Here is a 16,241-nt window from a genome sequence, read left to right as displayed (position 1 = left end):
TATAATTCAGAACAATATTCATGCTGAAGCCCGTGTGTTAAACTGTCGGACCATTATCGTAACAGCATACGACCCGACGATGCCGATCGTTGTTGAGTTAGATAATATCTATGATTTCAAATAAGTATGACAAATTACATATAAAAAGCCAGTTTCAGAGTTTTATGAATTAATGAAATGACCGACCTAACTGATATATATGTGACGAGCATATCTACTGTGACATCATTATCATTATTAGTATTATCATTAATGTTATTATCATTTTTATTATTAGTATTATTATTATCATTATTATTATAATTATACTCATATTTATTATCATCATCATCAGCATCATCACAATCATCATCACCATCTCCATCATCATCATCATCATCATCATCATCATCATCATCATCATCTTCATCATCATCATTATCATCATCATCATCATTAATATCATCATCTCGGTTTGTGTTGTTTACTCCTGATCTTGTACGTCAATAAATTAAACGAATCCAGGCACATGACCAACTCCAAGATCACATGACAATACGGAAGTTCAGCTGGAAAAAGAAACATGCGCGAGCAAGCTGATGAGATCAGTGGAGCTGCATGTGCAGCTGCGATGAGCTGGCGAGGCGACGAGTACTAGTGCAGTGTCAACACTCGATCTCCACTGACGTACATCAGCTGTCATTAATTCTGTTCTTGGCATGACTTGAGTTTCACGAGAAAGTATGATGCTGATTTTGATAATCATCTCACTATTCGGTCTGGGACTGGGTCTCACATTTCCAACAAGGAATGGACTGGAGAGAAATGACATTTCACTGTCATCAGTTGCTGATGATGGCGATCCCGTTTTCCATACACAACCAGAGCAGATTCACATTTCTGCTACAGGTTAGTTAGTTAGACATCCCACTTATAAATCAGCTTATGTTGTTGTTTTAGTTTTTATTGGCATGTATCATTATGTTATGATACCGGTAGTCTTGAAAACAGTTACATATGTTGTTCCAATGTGAAATCCTTCTAATATTTGATCGAGGATTACAGGATCAACCTCATCTCATCTCGTAATAAAGTTGTAGATCTGTAGATGTTTGTGATGATTTCTTGAACATAAAGGGTAGAATTAGTTAGATCTACCTGTAGCAATCGATGCAATCCAAAGGCAGCTATAGTCTACATGTAAATATATAATTAGAAAAATCTTTATTTTATTTTATTTGAAGTACTAGATCTTGAGTCCCCAGGTCGAAATTCCATTAGGATCCGATCCTATTGGACCATCAGAAACCATTAGAGCTATTGGTTTCAATAGGGAAAGTGAAATGATGGACCCACAGAAACCATTAGAAAATATCTATTGGACCAACACAAACCCACAGAAAAAATGCTGATGGACCAATAGAAAGCTTCTATTGGACCAGCATCCACCCATGTCTTCTATGGGTTTGTGTTGGTCCATTAGATATGTTCTTCTATGATGGGTTTCTGTTGGTCCATTAGATATTTTCTATAGGTTCCTGTTGGTCCACTAGAGATCTTTCTATGGGTTTCTAATGGTCCCATATTCTGAATTCCCTATTGAAACCAATACTGGCAATAGTCCAATGGCTTCTATTGGTAAATCAATAATGATCAATCCAAATCGATTTTAGCAACTGTCCACCAAAAAAAAGTATATTCTAACCTCAATTGCATTAACTCCATCACACAGATCACTTGAAGTGAGTTTAAGAATATCCTTTATTTTAACAGAATGCTTGTACTATTGTATATAATAAACATACATGAATTGTTTCTTGGTTAGTATTTTATAGTAATCATTATAATCAATATATATCTATTGCTAAAACGTGAATGAAATTGTAACATGATTAAACAAATAATCTATTGGTCATTAGTTGCCAAAAGAAAATAAAAATCACAAAATTGATGTACATTGTCATAAGTTGCTTAACAAATTATGATAAATTTAATTTTCTGTGAACACGTATAAAGTAATCATGAATATGCATGAGATAGATTTAGCTGTTGATTTCTATTGGTTTCTATTGGACCTATTGGTTTCTATTGGTCCTATTGGTCCTATCGGTTCTATTGGTTTCTATGGGTCTTATTGGTTTAAATTGGTCCTATTGGTTTCTATTGGTCCTATTGGTCCTATTGGTCCTATCGGTTCTATTGGTTTCTATTGGTCTTATTGGTTTATATTGGTCCTATTGGTTTCTATTGGTCCTATTGGTCCTATTGGTTTCTATTGGTCTTATTGGTCCTATTGGTTTCTATTGGTTTCTATTTCTATTGGTTTCTATGCTATTGGTTTCTATTGGTTTCTGATGGTTTGAATGGTTTCTATTAATTCTATGGGTCCAACAGAAACCAATAGACTCCAACAGAAACCATTAGAGACCAATAGAATTTTTCTAATGGTCTCTATTGGTCTCTATGGGATTTTCGACCTGGGTCTAGATCTATTTATAATGATAATTAGACCAAAAAATCAGTCTAGCTCGTTTGGGGATATGTTCCACAGAGATTACACCTGACTTCATGGAATCCCAGTATCAAAATACAAAATATGTTTTAGAAACGCTCCTCCAAACAGACAGATTTTACTGCATCGTACAGTATGTGCTCCAAAATCAAAATATAACTTTTTGTTTTGCTTATTAAAGTTATATAATTTCACAAAAAAGCACCCAATTTTTCTTTAAATTTGCATTATGTTATACTTATACGAGTCATTGTACTTTCATGTCTGAATACATGATCACTTTTTCATGAAATTCCTGCTATTAAAACTTAAAAAATACCCTTTCGTGAAATCCACAAATATCCCCCAAAAATGACTCATTTCTTGGAGAAATTGTTAACTATCATAATAATAATAATAATATCAGATAGTTATATGGCGCACATATTCACCATGCAAGGTGCTCAAGGGGCTCCGAATATTGCCCTGCTCTGCTAGGCTGCCGATTTTGGCGCCCACAGCGTCAATATGAAGTGACACCGCCAGGTATATTCCAATCTTTTTGGTGACAGTATCATCAACAGGATGCACTATTGTCTTATTAATTTGATGCACTACCCAGTCATTACTGAGTATTTTTATTATTGTTGTTGTTGTTGTAGTAGTAGTAGTAAAGGCCTTATATAAAATTGAATCAGTTGGAGGTTACGTCTCACTCTCCTTTGGTTCTAGTTTGCCATTATAACTATTTGCTTTTCATTCATTGTTTCATTGCAGGTGATGTATCTGAAATGACAGTAACATGGAGCACCTTAAATCAAACCAGACAGTCAGCAGTGGAATATGGTCTGTCATCTGGCAATTTAAGTTCTGTTGCCATGGGAACATCAACTAAGTTTGTTGATGGAGGACCTAAGAGACACACCCAGTTCATTCATAGAGTCAGATTGATAGGACTCAAGCCAGGAGAACTCTACAGTAAGAACTCAACCACTCAACCTACATGATCGATTGAGACAACTTTGAAGTTTTTTAATTTGATAAAGTTCTAAGTTCTACAGTTCTAAAGTTCTACAAAGACAGCCAACAAGCTAACCCAACATTCAGGCTACATAAATTAATTGTAAAGCTATACAAGACATGTTTAAAAGTTTCTACTTTACAATGAATTTGACTTTTAAAGTCTTGCACAAAATATGTTCAATATAGAATTGATGAAAGACTGACTGCAGGTCATTCTTCAGTAAGGCGTCAAAATAAAAAAGATAATATATTTGACAATACTATCAGGATATTTCTGTTACCCCCTTTACCCTTAATGTTTTCCTCCTTCCCAAGCATACCGATGTGGAGGTGATGAGGGCTGGAGTTCACAGTTCACATTCAAGACTTTCCAAGCTGGTACTAATTGGAGTCCAAGATTTGCTGTCTATGGGGATATGGGCAATGAGAATGCTCAGTCATTAGCAAGACTTCAAATTGAATCTCAAGAAAGAATGTATGATGCCATTCTTCATGTCGGTAAGCATAATCATTTCTTTGTCTCTAAAAATTTGATTTCAGCACATACAAATGAAAGATGCAATTACAGTAGTTACTATGACACACTTATTATACTCAAAACATAATTTATAAACTGATACTATAAAAAACATATATATTCACAACATCATAATAAATAAATGAACTGATGCATCAAAAACCAGAGTCAGCATTATTTTCACAAATTGCACAGGGCTATAAATTACAGAAAAATATAACAAAAACACACATAAAGTGTTTCTCAAGAAATTGAAATTTAAGATGATGATGATGATGACCAATGTTCTGTGGCAAGACATTATTCTTCATTTGCTGCTTCCCACCTATGTGTTTAAAAGTACATACCTAGCTCTAACTGAAATGATACACTGTGTAAAGAGTTTTGACCAGTTCTGCAAAGTCACATAGCAGTGGACCATGTTTCTAATGTTATATCTCTTAATTTTCTTGTTTTACAGGTGACTTTGCCTATGACTTTTCTTTTAATGATGGAGAAACAGGAGATGAATTTATGCGTCAAATTGAATCAGTCGCTGGATATGTGCCTTACATGACATGCCCTGGTAATCATGAATATCACTAGTAAGTAGTCATAGATTCATACAAAGTAGCATTGGTGTACAACCACTGTGGACTGTTGGTGACTTAACTAGTGTTCCTATAAGTATTACAAGAAAGTGGAATTGACTTGTAGATGACTTAGATATGAATAATACTACTAAGCGTCTACATTTACATGCATCTATGTGTGCAAGGAGAATATCATCACCCAAAGGACTGTCTGTAGTGGTGTGGCAGGCTTGTAGGAGGCTCCAATGTATATAAACCTTTCTCTCTCTCAACAGTTCCCTGATCTTTTTTTTTTAAATAAATATATGAGCACATTTAATATTTTCCATAAATTATAAGAATATCTGACATATTCCTGACTGATATAGTTGACTCTCAAGCTTTTTCCAAGAAATGCAGATATTTTTTTTAAATGTAAATTTAATATCATTCATTGCACACACACACACACACACACACAAAAAAAAATTCTTGCAATATTTTACCGGAGCTAGTAAAGCTAAATTATTCCTGTGGGTCTCTTTTGTTGAATGTGTACTTTGTAGAGTTAGAATAGAAACAGTCAAACAAAGTTTCTAATTTTTTATTTTAAAAGATAGTATATTTTGTTAATTATTATATACTGGTATATAGAGAGAGAGAGAGATGTTTCGGATAACTTACAGGCTCAAGTACTTTTCAGGGGGTGCTGTACATCTATATGTGTGAAGGTGAGATTGTTTCCTTACGTGTGCTATTTTCTATGTGTGATTTGTAGATATATGTTGTCTAACATAAATCAAAACTCATTTTTCCTGTCTTCACAGTAATTTCTCCAACTACAAAAATCGCTTCACAATGCCAATGTATGAAGATACTAAGAACCTCTGGTACAGGTATGTATACTCAAATTCTTGTCCTCTTTTGAGGAGTACAATATCCTGAGCTTGAAGAGATATCTTGGCCCATTTTTATCAAAGAGAGACATACATGTAGGGAAAGAAAAGCAGAAGGTTGCACAGTCTGAGGAAATGGGGAAATAGATTCCAACTTAGTAGACCTCACATCCCTCACATCCCTCACATCCCTGTACATATTGGCAGGCTTGTTCATTTCGGGGCTCCGCACTAATTTTTTGCTATTTATTTATCATCATTGTTATTATTTTTCTTTGGGAAGGGGGTTTATATGCCTTGAGCCCTATGTAGAAATTCTGAAACTATGGAGGTCCGCACTTAGGGTGGTATTCTCGAAAGTGGACAAAGTTTAACCTGGCCTAACTTAATCCATGGAGTACTTAGGCCAGGTTTAACTTTAGACCATGTACCAACTCAATTTCATTTCATTTTCCTCGAAATTGGCAGTGAATGGGCCTTTAGTTCTTTCATCTGCGATGTATAACCATCTCCATACTCGAAATTCATATCCAAAACCGACTCCGTCAAAAATCTCTAAAATTCTTGAAAAATTTACCCCTCAAATTCTAAAATTGCCATATCTTTCTCATACCAATTCCGATTAATCTCAATTTCTCACAGTATCTTTATCTTACATATTTTTAGAAAGTGCTTTGAATGAGATTTAGAAATGTCTCTACAATGTGTGTTTGAATAATAAACTTTTACAGTATTGTACATCTGTGAACATTTTTGCTACAGAGATATGATACAATATGAAGAATCTTTGGAATCCTTTCATCTATTCTGATTTCAGCTGGAATGTAGGACCTGCACACATCATTTCTATCTCAACGGAGGTATACTTCTATGTGTACTATGGTCTTCATCTTATCATCGATCAAATCAACTGGCTGAAGGCTGACCTATTTGTAAGATTTCCTGTCAAACTTTTTTCTTCACCTTTATTGGATATTATTCCTTAGCACTTAAATATTATTATCAAGCATCGGAGCGGAGCTCCCTGGAGTTAGCATCACCTGTGCTTGGGAGGGGAAACCAAACTTAATCACTGTGCCCCTAGGGCCTGTCCTCATATTTTACCTGCATTCAATGATTTATTCAATTTTTGTCAAAATTGTCATCGGTGAGTTACAAAGTGACTTTTCTGGGTCTAAATCTAAGATTAAATCAATTTTTTTTTTCAATGGACTTAAATTTGCATGAGCATAAATTAAGTTTTTATGTCAGCAGGACAAATTGTTTTTTCTTCTTGAATACATGGAAGTGTTTTTTATCCTTTGTAACTTCTTGTTTTCTTTCATTTTGAGATGTATCATTATGAGTCATATCTTATCTGTGAATGGATCAATTATAATAGATTTTATCTTCTTACAACAAATCGATTATCAAGCAAACTCAAATAAATTTTAGACATGATTTGTAAATGAATTATACAAAATCAACAAAAAACATAGTGATTTATTATAAATTCAGACATTTCAAACCAAAGATTATGCTAATACGTTTTGCCAGTCTTACAGAATACCATTGTCACCCCCAGAAATATTACAAATGCTGACTACATACTTATCTTGAATTGTGTGGCATTTCTGAGTTGAGCTCTTTCTCCTAAACTTTTGGTAAAGTCATCCCAGGGTATATAACAAAGCCTATTCACAGCTGATACGATGTCAACATATCCCATGATGCATCACATGAAATTGACTACCGGTAAACTAGCTGGCGTCGCTAGAGTGTGCTGAGGATTGTGAATGGGTCTGCATTAGCATGGTTACATGTTTATCATAAGTGTTATGTTTTAAACAATGACATTATTTGTAACAAGAATTCAAAACTTTATGATCTGAGAAATAACAACTTCTGATTTGTTTTTCTTGCCAAAAGGAAGCAAACAAGCCAGAGAATCGGAGCCAACGTCCATGGATTATCACAATGGGTCATCGTCCAGCTTACTGTACCAATAATGATGGTGATGACTGCACCATGAGTGTTAGCATTGTAAGTATCCATATACAAGTTAGAAAAAGTATTATGTTAAAGCAATCCATCGTATCATGAGAGTTCCGAATTGTGAGATTTAAGTCACTGAACTATTTACAATGCATTTCAGCATTTTTAAAACCTTTTTTTTAGTCAGGGCACCCTTTAAAGAAATAAAAAGTTCTGCGTCACCTAAATCCTAAATTCATTTACAGATGATTCATTTTGCATCACTCTGACACTCATCAAGTGCCATATACACTTGAGCACATTTGTTTCTAAATTGCGAGCGAGTAAAGCAAGCAAGCAAAAAATAATGACTCTTTTGATATATTAAAAATGAGAAAAGATATTACTTTATAATCAACACACTAGATATATAGAATAAAGTGCGCTGCCAAATACATGATTACAGAAATCATTATGTGCGGTTAATTTGATGCACGAATATGAGGATAATCATGCCATCTCATTGCCCAGAATTATCCTGTTTGTAGATGTTGCGAGCGTTGTAAAATTTCATTTTTGTATAAAAGATGTAATATATATTAGGGCACCTTTGCTGTCAAATTGAAAGCTATTCGGGCACCTCATTGCTCAAATGTGGAGGTATTCAGACACTTCGCTGCCAGAAATCATCATTCTAAAGGTTGCAGGCAAGCGAGGAAGAAAGACGTTTATCTTTAAAATTACTATTTCCTCATGAGATTACATACTTTAGCGGGTTCTAATAATTTGTTATCACAAAAAACGCTGCTCATTTCCTGAATGGAAGTGAAAGTGTTCTTTATGATATTGTAACCCGTTGTGATTGTGAATGATCATGTGACATACTTTCGGAATCGAATGATGTAAATGCCCATTTACAACTTGCTCCAAAGTCCAAATTAGCCAACCTCTGTAACAATTCAATTGGCCAGAGAAGAAAAAATAAGAAAAATGGGTAGATGAAACCTTTAACAGAGCTGGACAAATAATCTACCGCATATATACCACTCTCCATCCAGGTGTATGTGTAGTAAATGGGTACCACCTGGCAGGATTTTATTTCTCAGTGCTTTGAGCACCTAAGAGCAGCAAGGCTAAGCCAGGGTAATTTGTAGGCACCCTGATGGATATGCAATATTAGTGTAGCTATCATTATTATAATTTACAGCTAGGATCAGATCAGTGAGTAATTGCCATACATGGCATATCAGTGACACTACAAATGTGCCGATTCGAAAGTCCCATACTCTCAAACAAACATAGCCATTGATAACTTTCTGTGTACCGGTACACGATTTCCCTTTGACCATATGTTAGTTAATGATCTGCTCCATTGTCAAATGTGCAGTTGATTGTCTTCCTTCTTTTATATATCTTTTAAATACAGATTCGCAGTGCCTTAGAAGAATTGTTTTATGATAATGGTAAGTACCGGTAATATACTTTGATTCAATTGTGACAATTGCATTATGACTCTACTTGTATAAGATTAGGAAATGATAACCCCAAAATTTCACATAATATGTACAAACATTCATATGAACTTAGTAGACACACTATAAACCTTTTTTTGCTTGTTCTTGACAAAACAAAACACAAAACATCCATGCATGTTTAGCATGATAGACCTAGATATTTTGAAGATGAAAACTTCTATATGATATGCTATATCTTAACTGAGATAAACTGGTTCATTCTTTTTTTTGATACTGTATAGTTTACATTTTTACACTGTTGAAATAACTTAGAATCCTTTGTTTTTTGTTTGTTTGTTATATTTGCTTTACATTATGCTATGAATGCTTTGGGAACTACGCTTGCACAAGGTACAATTAAGGGCTTTATTTATGTAGTTCCCCATTTCTTTTGTATCAAATAAATAAGAATTGAAGAAAACAAAATCATTTTAGTGGGTCATTGCTTGACTTTTAAAATTAGATTATATGCTTTTGTAAACTTTGAAATATGGATTCTTCATTTTGTGCCAGGTGTTGATGTTGAATTCTGGGCCCACGAACACAGCTATGAACGTCTTTGGCCAGTCTACAATCGCAAGGTTTATAATGGGAGTCTATCTGAGCCTTATAACAATCCAAAAGCACCTGTTCATCTCATCACAGGATCTGCTGTAAGTATGCACCGGCATTCTCTGAATAGTATCAGTCTGAATGGATAATGTGTTTTAATTTTACAATAGCAACAGATGATTTTTAACTTGGAATGTTAAAGTTTATATTGTCATGAGGGATTGAGTTGGTTGTATGATACATAAAAACATCCCATGATACAGGGGAACTGGGCTATTTTAATCCTTTAAAAAGCAGGAGGGGGTGGGGGGCTAAAAGGGGCCCTAAGATCCTGGCAACCGAAACTCTGATCAACTACAAATTTGGCATGGGGATAGATGTCCACGAGATCTACAATATTGCATAGATAAAAATTCAGCCCCCCCCCCCCCAGTCTTTTTAGGGTTAAGATGTTCATTGTTTTTATGTCAATAAATTGAGTAATTGTTTATTTATAACACTTCTGATACAGCTTCATTTTTTTCTTTTTCTTTTTTTTAAATGATATTTTATTTGGTACTCAAAACAATTTAACATAATATAATATAATACAGAGTTATGACATGATTAATAAAAACAATATAATAAAATCATTTTTATTGTTTTTACCCATGAAGTGTGTCTATTTTCTTCCATTAGGGCTGTCGGGAAAGACGAGATCCTTTCACACACTCTGAACCCTGGGATGCTTTTCGATCTAATGACTATGGATACCACAGGATGCACATCATCAATAATACACATATCAACTTTGAGCAGGTTTCTGATGATAAGGTATATTTATTCCCTAAATTTTAATAATAATAATAATACAATTTTTATAAAGCGCATTATAAACAGTTTCTCTATGCGCATTACAAGCATGAATGACAAGAACTACAATCACATAAAAGGAGTCAACAAAGAGAAATATACAAATCTTATAACTTCTAAAATGACTAACTTAACATAGTAAATAACATAATAAAAAAATGGCTAATTTAAACATACATCATCAATGCTACCCATACCAATGCGGTGAATCGCTGTTTGGTCTACATCCAGCCCGTCTACTATCCACATGGTCTTATTGTCATTTTGTCTACTTCTCATTGGGTCTTATTGTCATTTAGGCTAGAAACCAATTGGTCAAATTTCCATTTGGTCTTATCTCAAATAAGTTTATTAATCATTTAGTATATTGTTCATTTAGTCTAATTCCCATTTTGTCTACTATCCATAAGGTTTATTAATCATTTGATAATTATTATTATCTATAATTAAATGATTATTAGAACATAAGGATAGTAGACGGCAAAATGGGCATTAAACAAACTGGGAATTAGACTAAATGAGCAATAGACCAAATGGGAAAAGACTTCTTGGAGATTAGACCAATTAGAAATTAGAACAAATTACTATTAGCCTAAATGGTCAATAGACAAAATGATTATTAGACCATGTGGATAGTAGACGGACTGGGTAAAGACCATGCAGGGAATAGACCAATTGGGTAGTAGACGAAACTGCTCGGAAACCAAAGAGCAATAAACTGTCTATGCTTCACATATCAAATTTGAACATATCTCAAATAAAAAGGTAAATTCACTCCTGACACTACTCAAACACTCATTAAAGCTATAATACCAAGGCTAAGGGATTATAAAAGTGTTGTCACTTCGTCCAGTGTAGTGAATTGGTGATCTGATGGAAATATATAACTGAAATGCTCTTGAAGTAGCTACAATCAGACTGATAATTAGTCCAGAATCTGGCCTATTTAATTTTGATCATTTTGATCATTAAATTAGGACGCCCGGCTGGTGAGCATAATTATGAGTTTGTTGATAACGCCATCTTCGACGGCTTGAATCAGGTGTGTAGGGAATTATAAAGGACCGGGCAGATTCTGGACTAACTGATAATTGGTGCCTAGTTGAAAGCAGCAATATACACTGTCGCTCATAAAGGTGGAATATTTTTTTAAATCCCAATTTATGGAATTATTTTAAAAATTATTTAAAAATAATAGATCTAGATAATAGTATACATTCTCAGATTTTTTTGAACAATAATTTCCCAATGTGTGCTTTGCGTGACTGCTAAAGCATATGTATGCTACTATGCTTATCAACTGGGGGACCTATGTCCTTAAGTCATAAATGACAGTAATGAGGATTAATGCCCCACAAAAGGGCAATAATATAGCACATCGACACGGTTTTGATCCATGGGCCTCACAGTTACGAGGCCATTGCTTTGTCACTGAACCATGACTGTACGCAGCGGGGGCTAGGGTAGGGGGCAGTTTCCATAAATAAAAAAACAAACAGAAAATGCAATAAATTTTCAATAATTTATTGCATTTTACCTCGGTTCCCAACATAAACAAATCTTCTGTGTGCCCATGCCTTGAGCCATAATGCATGGCCGTTCAGAGGATTTTTTATGTTGGGGACTGGGGGAAAATGCAATAAATCATTGAAAATTTATTGCATTTTCTGTTTTTTTTTAATTTATGGAAACTGCCCCCTACCCTAGCCCCCGCTGCGTACAGTCATGGTTCAGTGACAAAACAATGGCCTCGTAACTGTGAAGCCCCAGGATCAAAACCGTGTCGATGTGCTATATTAGTGCCCTTTTGTGGGGCATTAATCCTCATTACTGTCATTTATGACTTGAGGGCGTAAGTCCCCTAGTTAATAAGCATAGTAGCATACACATGCTTTATCAGTCCCGCAAAACACACATTAGCAAATTATTATTGAATAAAATCTGAGAATGTATACTATTATCTAGATCTATTATTTTTAAATAATTTTTTTAATAATTCCATAAATTGGGGTAAAACTAAAATATTCCACCTTAATGACCGACAGTGTAAGATCAAAGTCCTTTTCTTGTGAATGATGATTAAAGTAGATTATTCATTTGATGTTTTTCAGGGCGGAGCAGTGATTGACAAGTTCACTCTTATCAAGGAAAAACATGGACCTGAAGCATGGCTTTAATATCTTGTCCAAAGATGGAAGAAATGTGTAAAGAAATCACCATGCACTCTCAGAAGAGAGCTTTAATATCTTGTCCAAAGATGGAAGAAATGTGTAAAGAAATCACCATGCACTCTCATAAGTGAGCTTTAATATCTTGTCCAAAGATGGAAGAAATGTGCAAAGAAATCACCATGCACTCTCATAAGTGAGCTTTAATATCTTGTCCAAAGATGGAAGAAATGTGTAAAGAAATCACCATACACTCTCATAAGTCAGCTTCAAGGAGGGTATTATTAGTAAATCATACAATAACGGAGATGGAAACATAGTGATGTTTTTACATCTTTTGGTACATTATTTTCGTATTTGTATCTACCGTTTTGAAGCAGCAAATACTGTTTCATAAGTTATTTTCACAAAAGGTTTGAGTAAACACATAACAAATGAGATTATTTGTATATAAAGGAGATGATGATGTTGGTGATGAACAACCTAATGGGAAGTGGTGTAATTTACTATTAGGATATACCTGTATGTATATATTTTAGCATGGTAAACCTAGATAGAATGTGCAATACAATTATGCTGCAATGTAATATTCAATATTCAATTCCAGCACCTTTCAACGTTAGGATAGTATAAAAGGAAATTTGTTTGTATCAGATGTGATGTTTATAATTATGTAGATATCAAGTGTTGAAGATAATTTCTGTGTAGTTTAACCTAGGAAGTGTGATTTTCTTAAAGATAACACCTGAAAAACAATTTGACCGGTTTTACCGATACCTGCATCTTAATTTTTTTGGGGGAAACATATTTGACCTTGGGTTTTGTACACCATTGACTCACAATGTCTGATTTATGACAGTCAAATATAATCAGTTTATCTTCTAATGATGCATACTGATACCAAGTTTGAAAATGACTTTGCTTGATAGTACTTGGGAGGTGAATGAAAAAGCTTACAGCATATTGAATGGTGTAATCATATACATGTATCTCATCTTTACATGATGTAGTCAAATGCCAAAACAATCAAAAGGAAAAATACTGATTTACAAATATAGGACTATTTAGGTATATAAATGACAAATATGGATGGAAACAAAACACAAAGGCTCATATGCATTTTCTTTATCTATATGTTATAAGATACAGACATTTCATTCCAGCATAAGTCATTTATATTTGCCACTGTGTAATATTATTTTTGTTGTTGTTGATTTATTACTTTGTTAGTGGCAGTTTACCTCATCATGTGCGACCAAGGCTTATGGCTCAATGTAAATGCAGTTTGTAAGGGCCTTGATTTTTTTATTTTTTCATTTTCTGGTGTTGATTCAAAATGTTAATGTGCCACTATTATTATGGGGGGGGGGGGGTACTGAGATTTGGTTTCGACAGGGGTGTGCTGCTCAAGCCTCACAACCCCTACCCAATTTTTAAGGGTCATTTTGGGGGATTTTTCTCGAAGTAAGGCCCATTTTTCACAATTTTCGGTTGTTTGCAATGCCAACACCCCAACAAAATATTTTTTTAATGATATTTTTGATAAAAATGTGACCCATATGTTTAGGGTTTTTTTGTTAAAAAGTGCACACCCCTGTTTGTCTTAATATGTGAGTATCCCCCCTCCCCAGGTTATTGACAAACAAACAAGATATTTCTAATTACATATTGCTCCACCAAGGAAATTATATATGGTGGTCAATTTATATAAAAAATAGCATGGAAAAAGTTTCTTGAATGTTTATCATTCATTGTACATGTATGTTACCACTAAATCCCTTGAGTTTCCATGCATGAAATTGCATACAGTATGAGTGTTTGGTATAATTGGAAAGGATAATGATTCTACAACTTTGATATGAATAATTCAGCATTGCCTGTATTTTGGTTATATCTCAAGACAATCAAATCAGCTTGGCACATCAGAAGTTAAAATGTATTTTTATTTACCGGCAGGGTATTGATGATAGAGTGGGTTTAATCTGTTTGTACCGGCCATGGTGATACAATACTTCAAAATCAAGTTCTTTTTTTTTCTTATGCTTGCTCTCTTTGCTTTTCCCCTATTGCTTTGTGTAACGTATTGCTCTATCCCCATTTGCCTCTCATTGCTTGTAAACATGTTTATTTGGTATGCCTTTTGTTGAAATAAAACTGGTATGCAGTATGAACCATAAAAATGTATATAACCCAAACCTATATGAGTGAAAGGGCTTCTCAAAAATTATATCCTCCTCTCCTCTTTGCCTATCACTTTCTTCCTTTCTTCCTTTCTTCTTTTTATAATGTATGTTATGTATTTGTGTATTCGGGCGTACCCATTACAAGCTCCGCTTATCGGGTTTCACGCCTTCTTCCTTGTAATACAAGTTCTTTAATTATATTTATGTTCCTACATATAAATTGTATTGTTTGAACAGATGTCAAATATGTTTGTCAAATTGAATGGAAGAAAATAAATGTTCATTTGAATTGAATTGAATTGAATATTCCTTGCTAAATTGATTTTAAAAACGCCATACCAAATATAAGTAGTAATTTGTTTCAAACGTTTAAAAGCTGGTAACTTCAGTCATATATAGTTGATCATATCAAGCGTGATGATTGTATGTAATTCCATTCATATTTGACACTTTTTAAAATGAATTAAAATGCATTGACACAACCGACTTCCATAGCTTTTCACATGCCAATATTCACTATTCACTCATCACATTGATTATCTCTCAGTAGACAAGTTTCAAGTTTTATTATTACTGTAGTGATGTATACATTATACATAAAAGTAATGGGTACAAATTTGTGGATTGATGAAGACTAATAAATTTAAGCATGATGCACTTTTAACTATTTTATTTCTTTATCCTGACATGTATATGATGTGACATATATGGTGGAGGCATTTGGCATATTATGAGCTAGGGACCTTGATTGATTCCAAGCAGAGACATTTTCCTCAACCTTTATAAAAAATGACAGAGGGAGGACAGTTATAATGCCAAAAGGGGAAATTTGATCTAAAGGGCAAGTCTGATGCATTTTGCAAGTTGAATAAAAATTTGATAATGAAGAAAAATTTAACAAAACTGAAATTTTCATCAAAATTGGACGAGAAATGAGAAATTTATGGAATTTTCAAGTTTCGTCGCACACACACGGCAACCTCTTTAAGAGACAAAATGTAGATTACATTATTTTTATGAAGAGGAAAAACTGACATGGATTGTAAACTACTATCATGCTATGTATATTGTGTATGCTTGATCAGTGATTTATAAAAAATAACTTACAACTTCAGTGTGTAAAGTTCATGAATTTTAGATGTTGTAGACGCTACATATAAAATATTTCTTCTTCTTCTTCTTCTTCTTCTTCCTCGTTACATGCTACTTCATACAACGAAGATTACGCACTGCAGTGTGGTGTGTGCCATGTCCAATATGTGTGTACCGGGTAGGCATCAATCCAGGTGCAAAACAACAGTAAACAAATTTATTATCACAATAATTTTGTAGACTCCTGGATGTCGGGGGGGGGGGGGCATCCCTATATTAGCATCTTTCACAAAAATAGGCCTACTTGAATATAATACCTGAGCTCGAATTAAGGATAGCGAAAATAATTGTTTATAATTGGCATTGGGACAGTGCATGCCCATTAAGCCTACATTCAGGTCTGTATCAAATGTAAATTGTGTTTTAGTTGCATACAACAAATCCAAAAGACCATGCAGCGAACAAAAGCA

General features: G+C 34.1%; 1 protein-coding gene across 1 annotated transcript; it reads left to right on the top strand.

Moving 5' to 3' along the window:
- Positions 1 to 499: 499 nt before the first annotated feature.
- Positions 500 to 15,784, top strand: LOC580652 (acid phosphatase type 7). Its single transcript, XM_030999264.1, has 11 exons — positions 500 to 888; positions 3,248 to 3,448; positions 3,809 to 3,991; positions 4,471 to 4,594; positions 5,389 to 5,457; positions 6,275 to 6,389; positions 7,366 to 7,479; positions 8,837 to 8,873; positions 9,438 to 9,577; positions 10,155 to 10,289; positions 12,440 to 15,784. Exons 1-11 carry the CDS (start codon positions 723 to 725, stop codon positions 12,503 to 12,505), a joined length of 1,350 nt encoding a protein of 449 aa, XP_030855124.1. The 5' UTR covers positions 500 to 722; the 3' UTR covers positions 12,506 to 15,784.
- The last annotated feature ends 457 nt before the right edge of the window (positions 15,785 to 16,241 follow it).

Source organism: Strongylocentrotus purpuratus, unplaced genomic scaffold (assembly GCF_000002235.5).
Source record: "Strongylocentrotus purpuratus isolate Spur 01 unplaced genomic scaffold, Spur_5.0 spur5_scaffold_5, whole genome shotgun sequence".
NCBI lineage: Eukaryota > Metazoa > Echinodermata > Echinoidea > Camarodonta > Strongylocentrotidae > Strongylocentrotus > Strongylocentrotus purpuratus.
This window is presented reverse-complemented; position numbering and strand designations above follow the sequence as displayed.

Bases quoted from the DNA above. Each gene is read 5' to 3' on its own strand.
- LOC580652 (XM_030999264.1), top strand. From the start codon at position 723: ATGATGCTGATTTTGATAATCATCTCACTATTCGGTCTGGGACTGGGT. The intron at 5,458-6,274 runs GTATGTATACTC...TTCTGATTTCAG, and splicing joins ACTAAGAACCTCTGGTACAG to CTGGAATGTAGGACCTGCAC. The intron at 8,874-9,437 runs GTAAGTACCGGT...ATTTTGTGCCAG, and splicing joins AGAATTGTTTTATGATAATG to GTGTTGATGTTGAATTCTGG.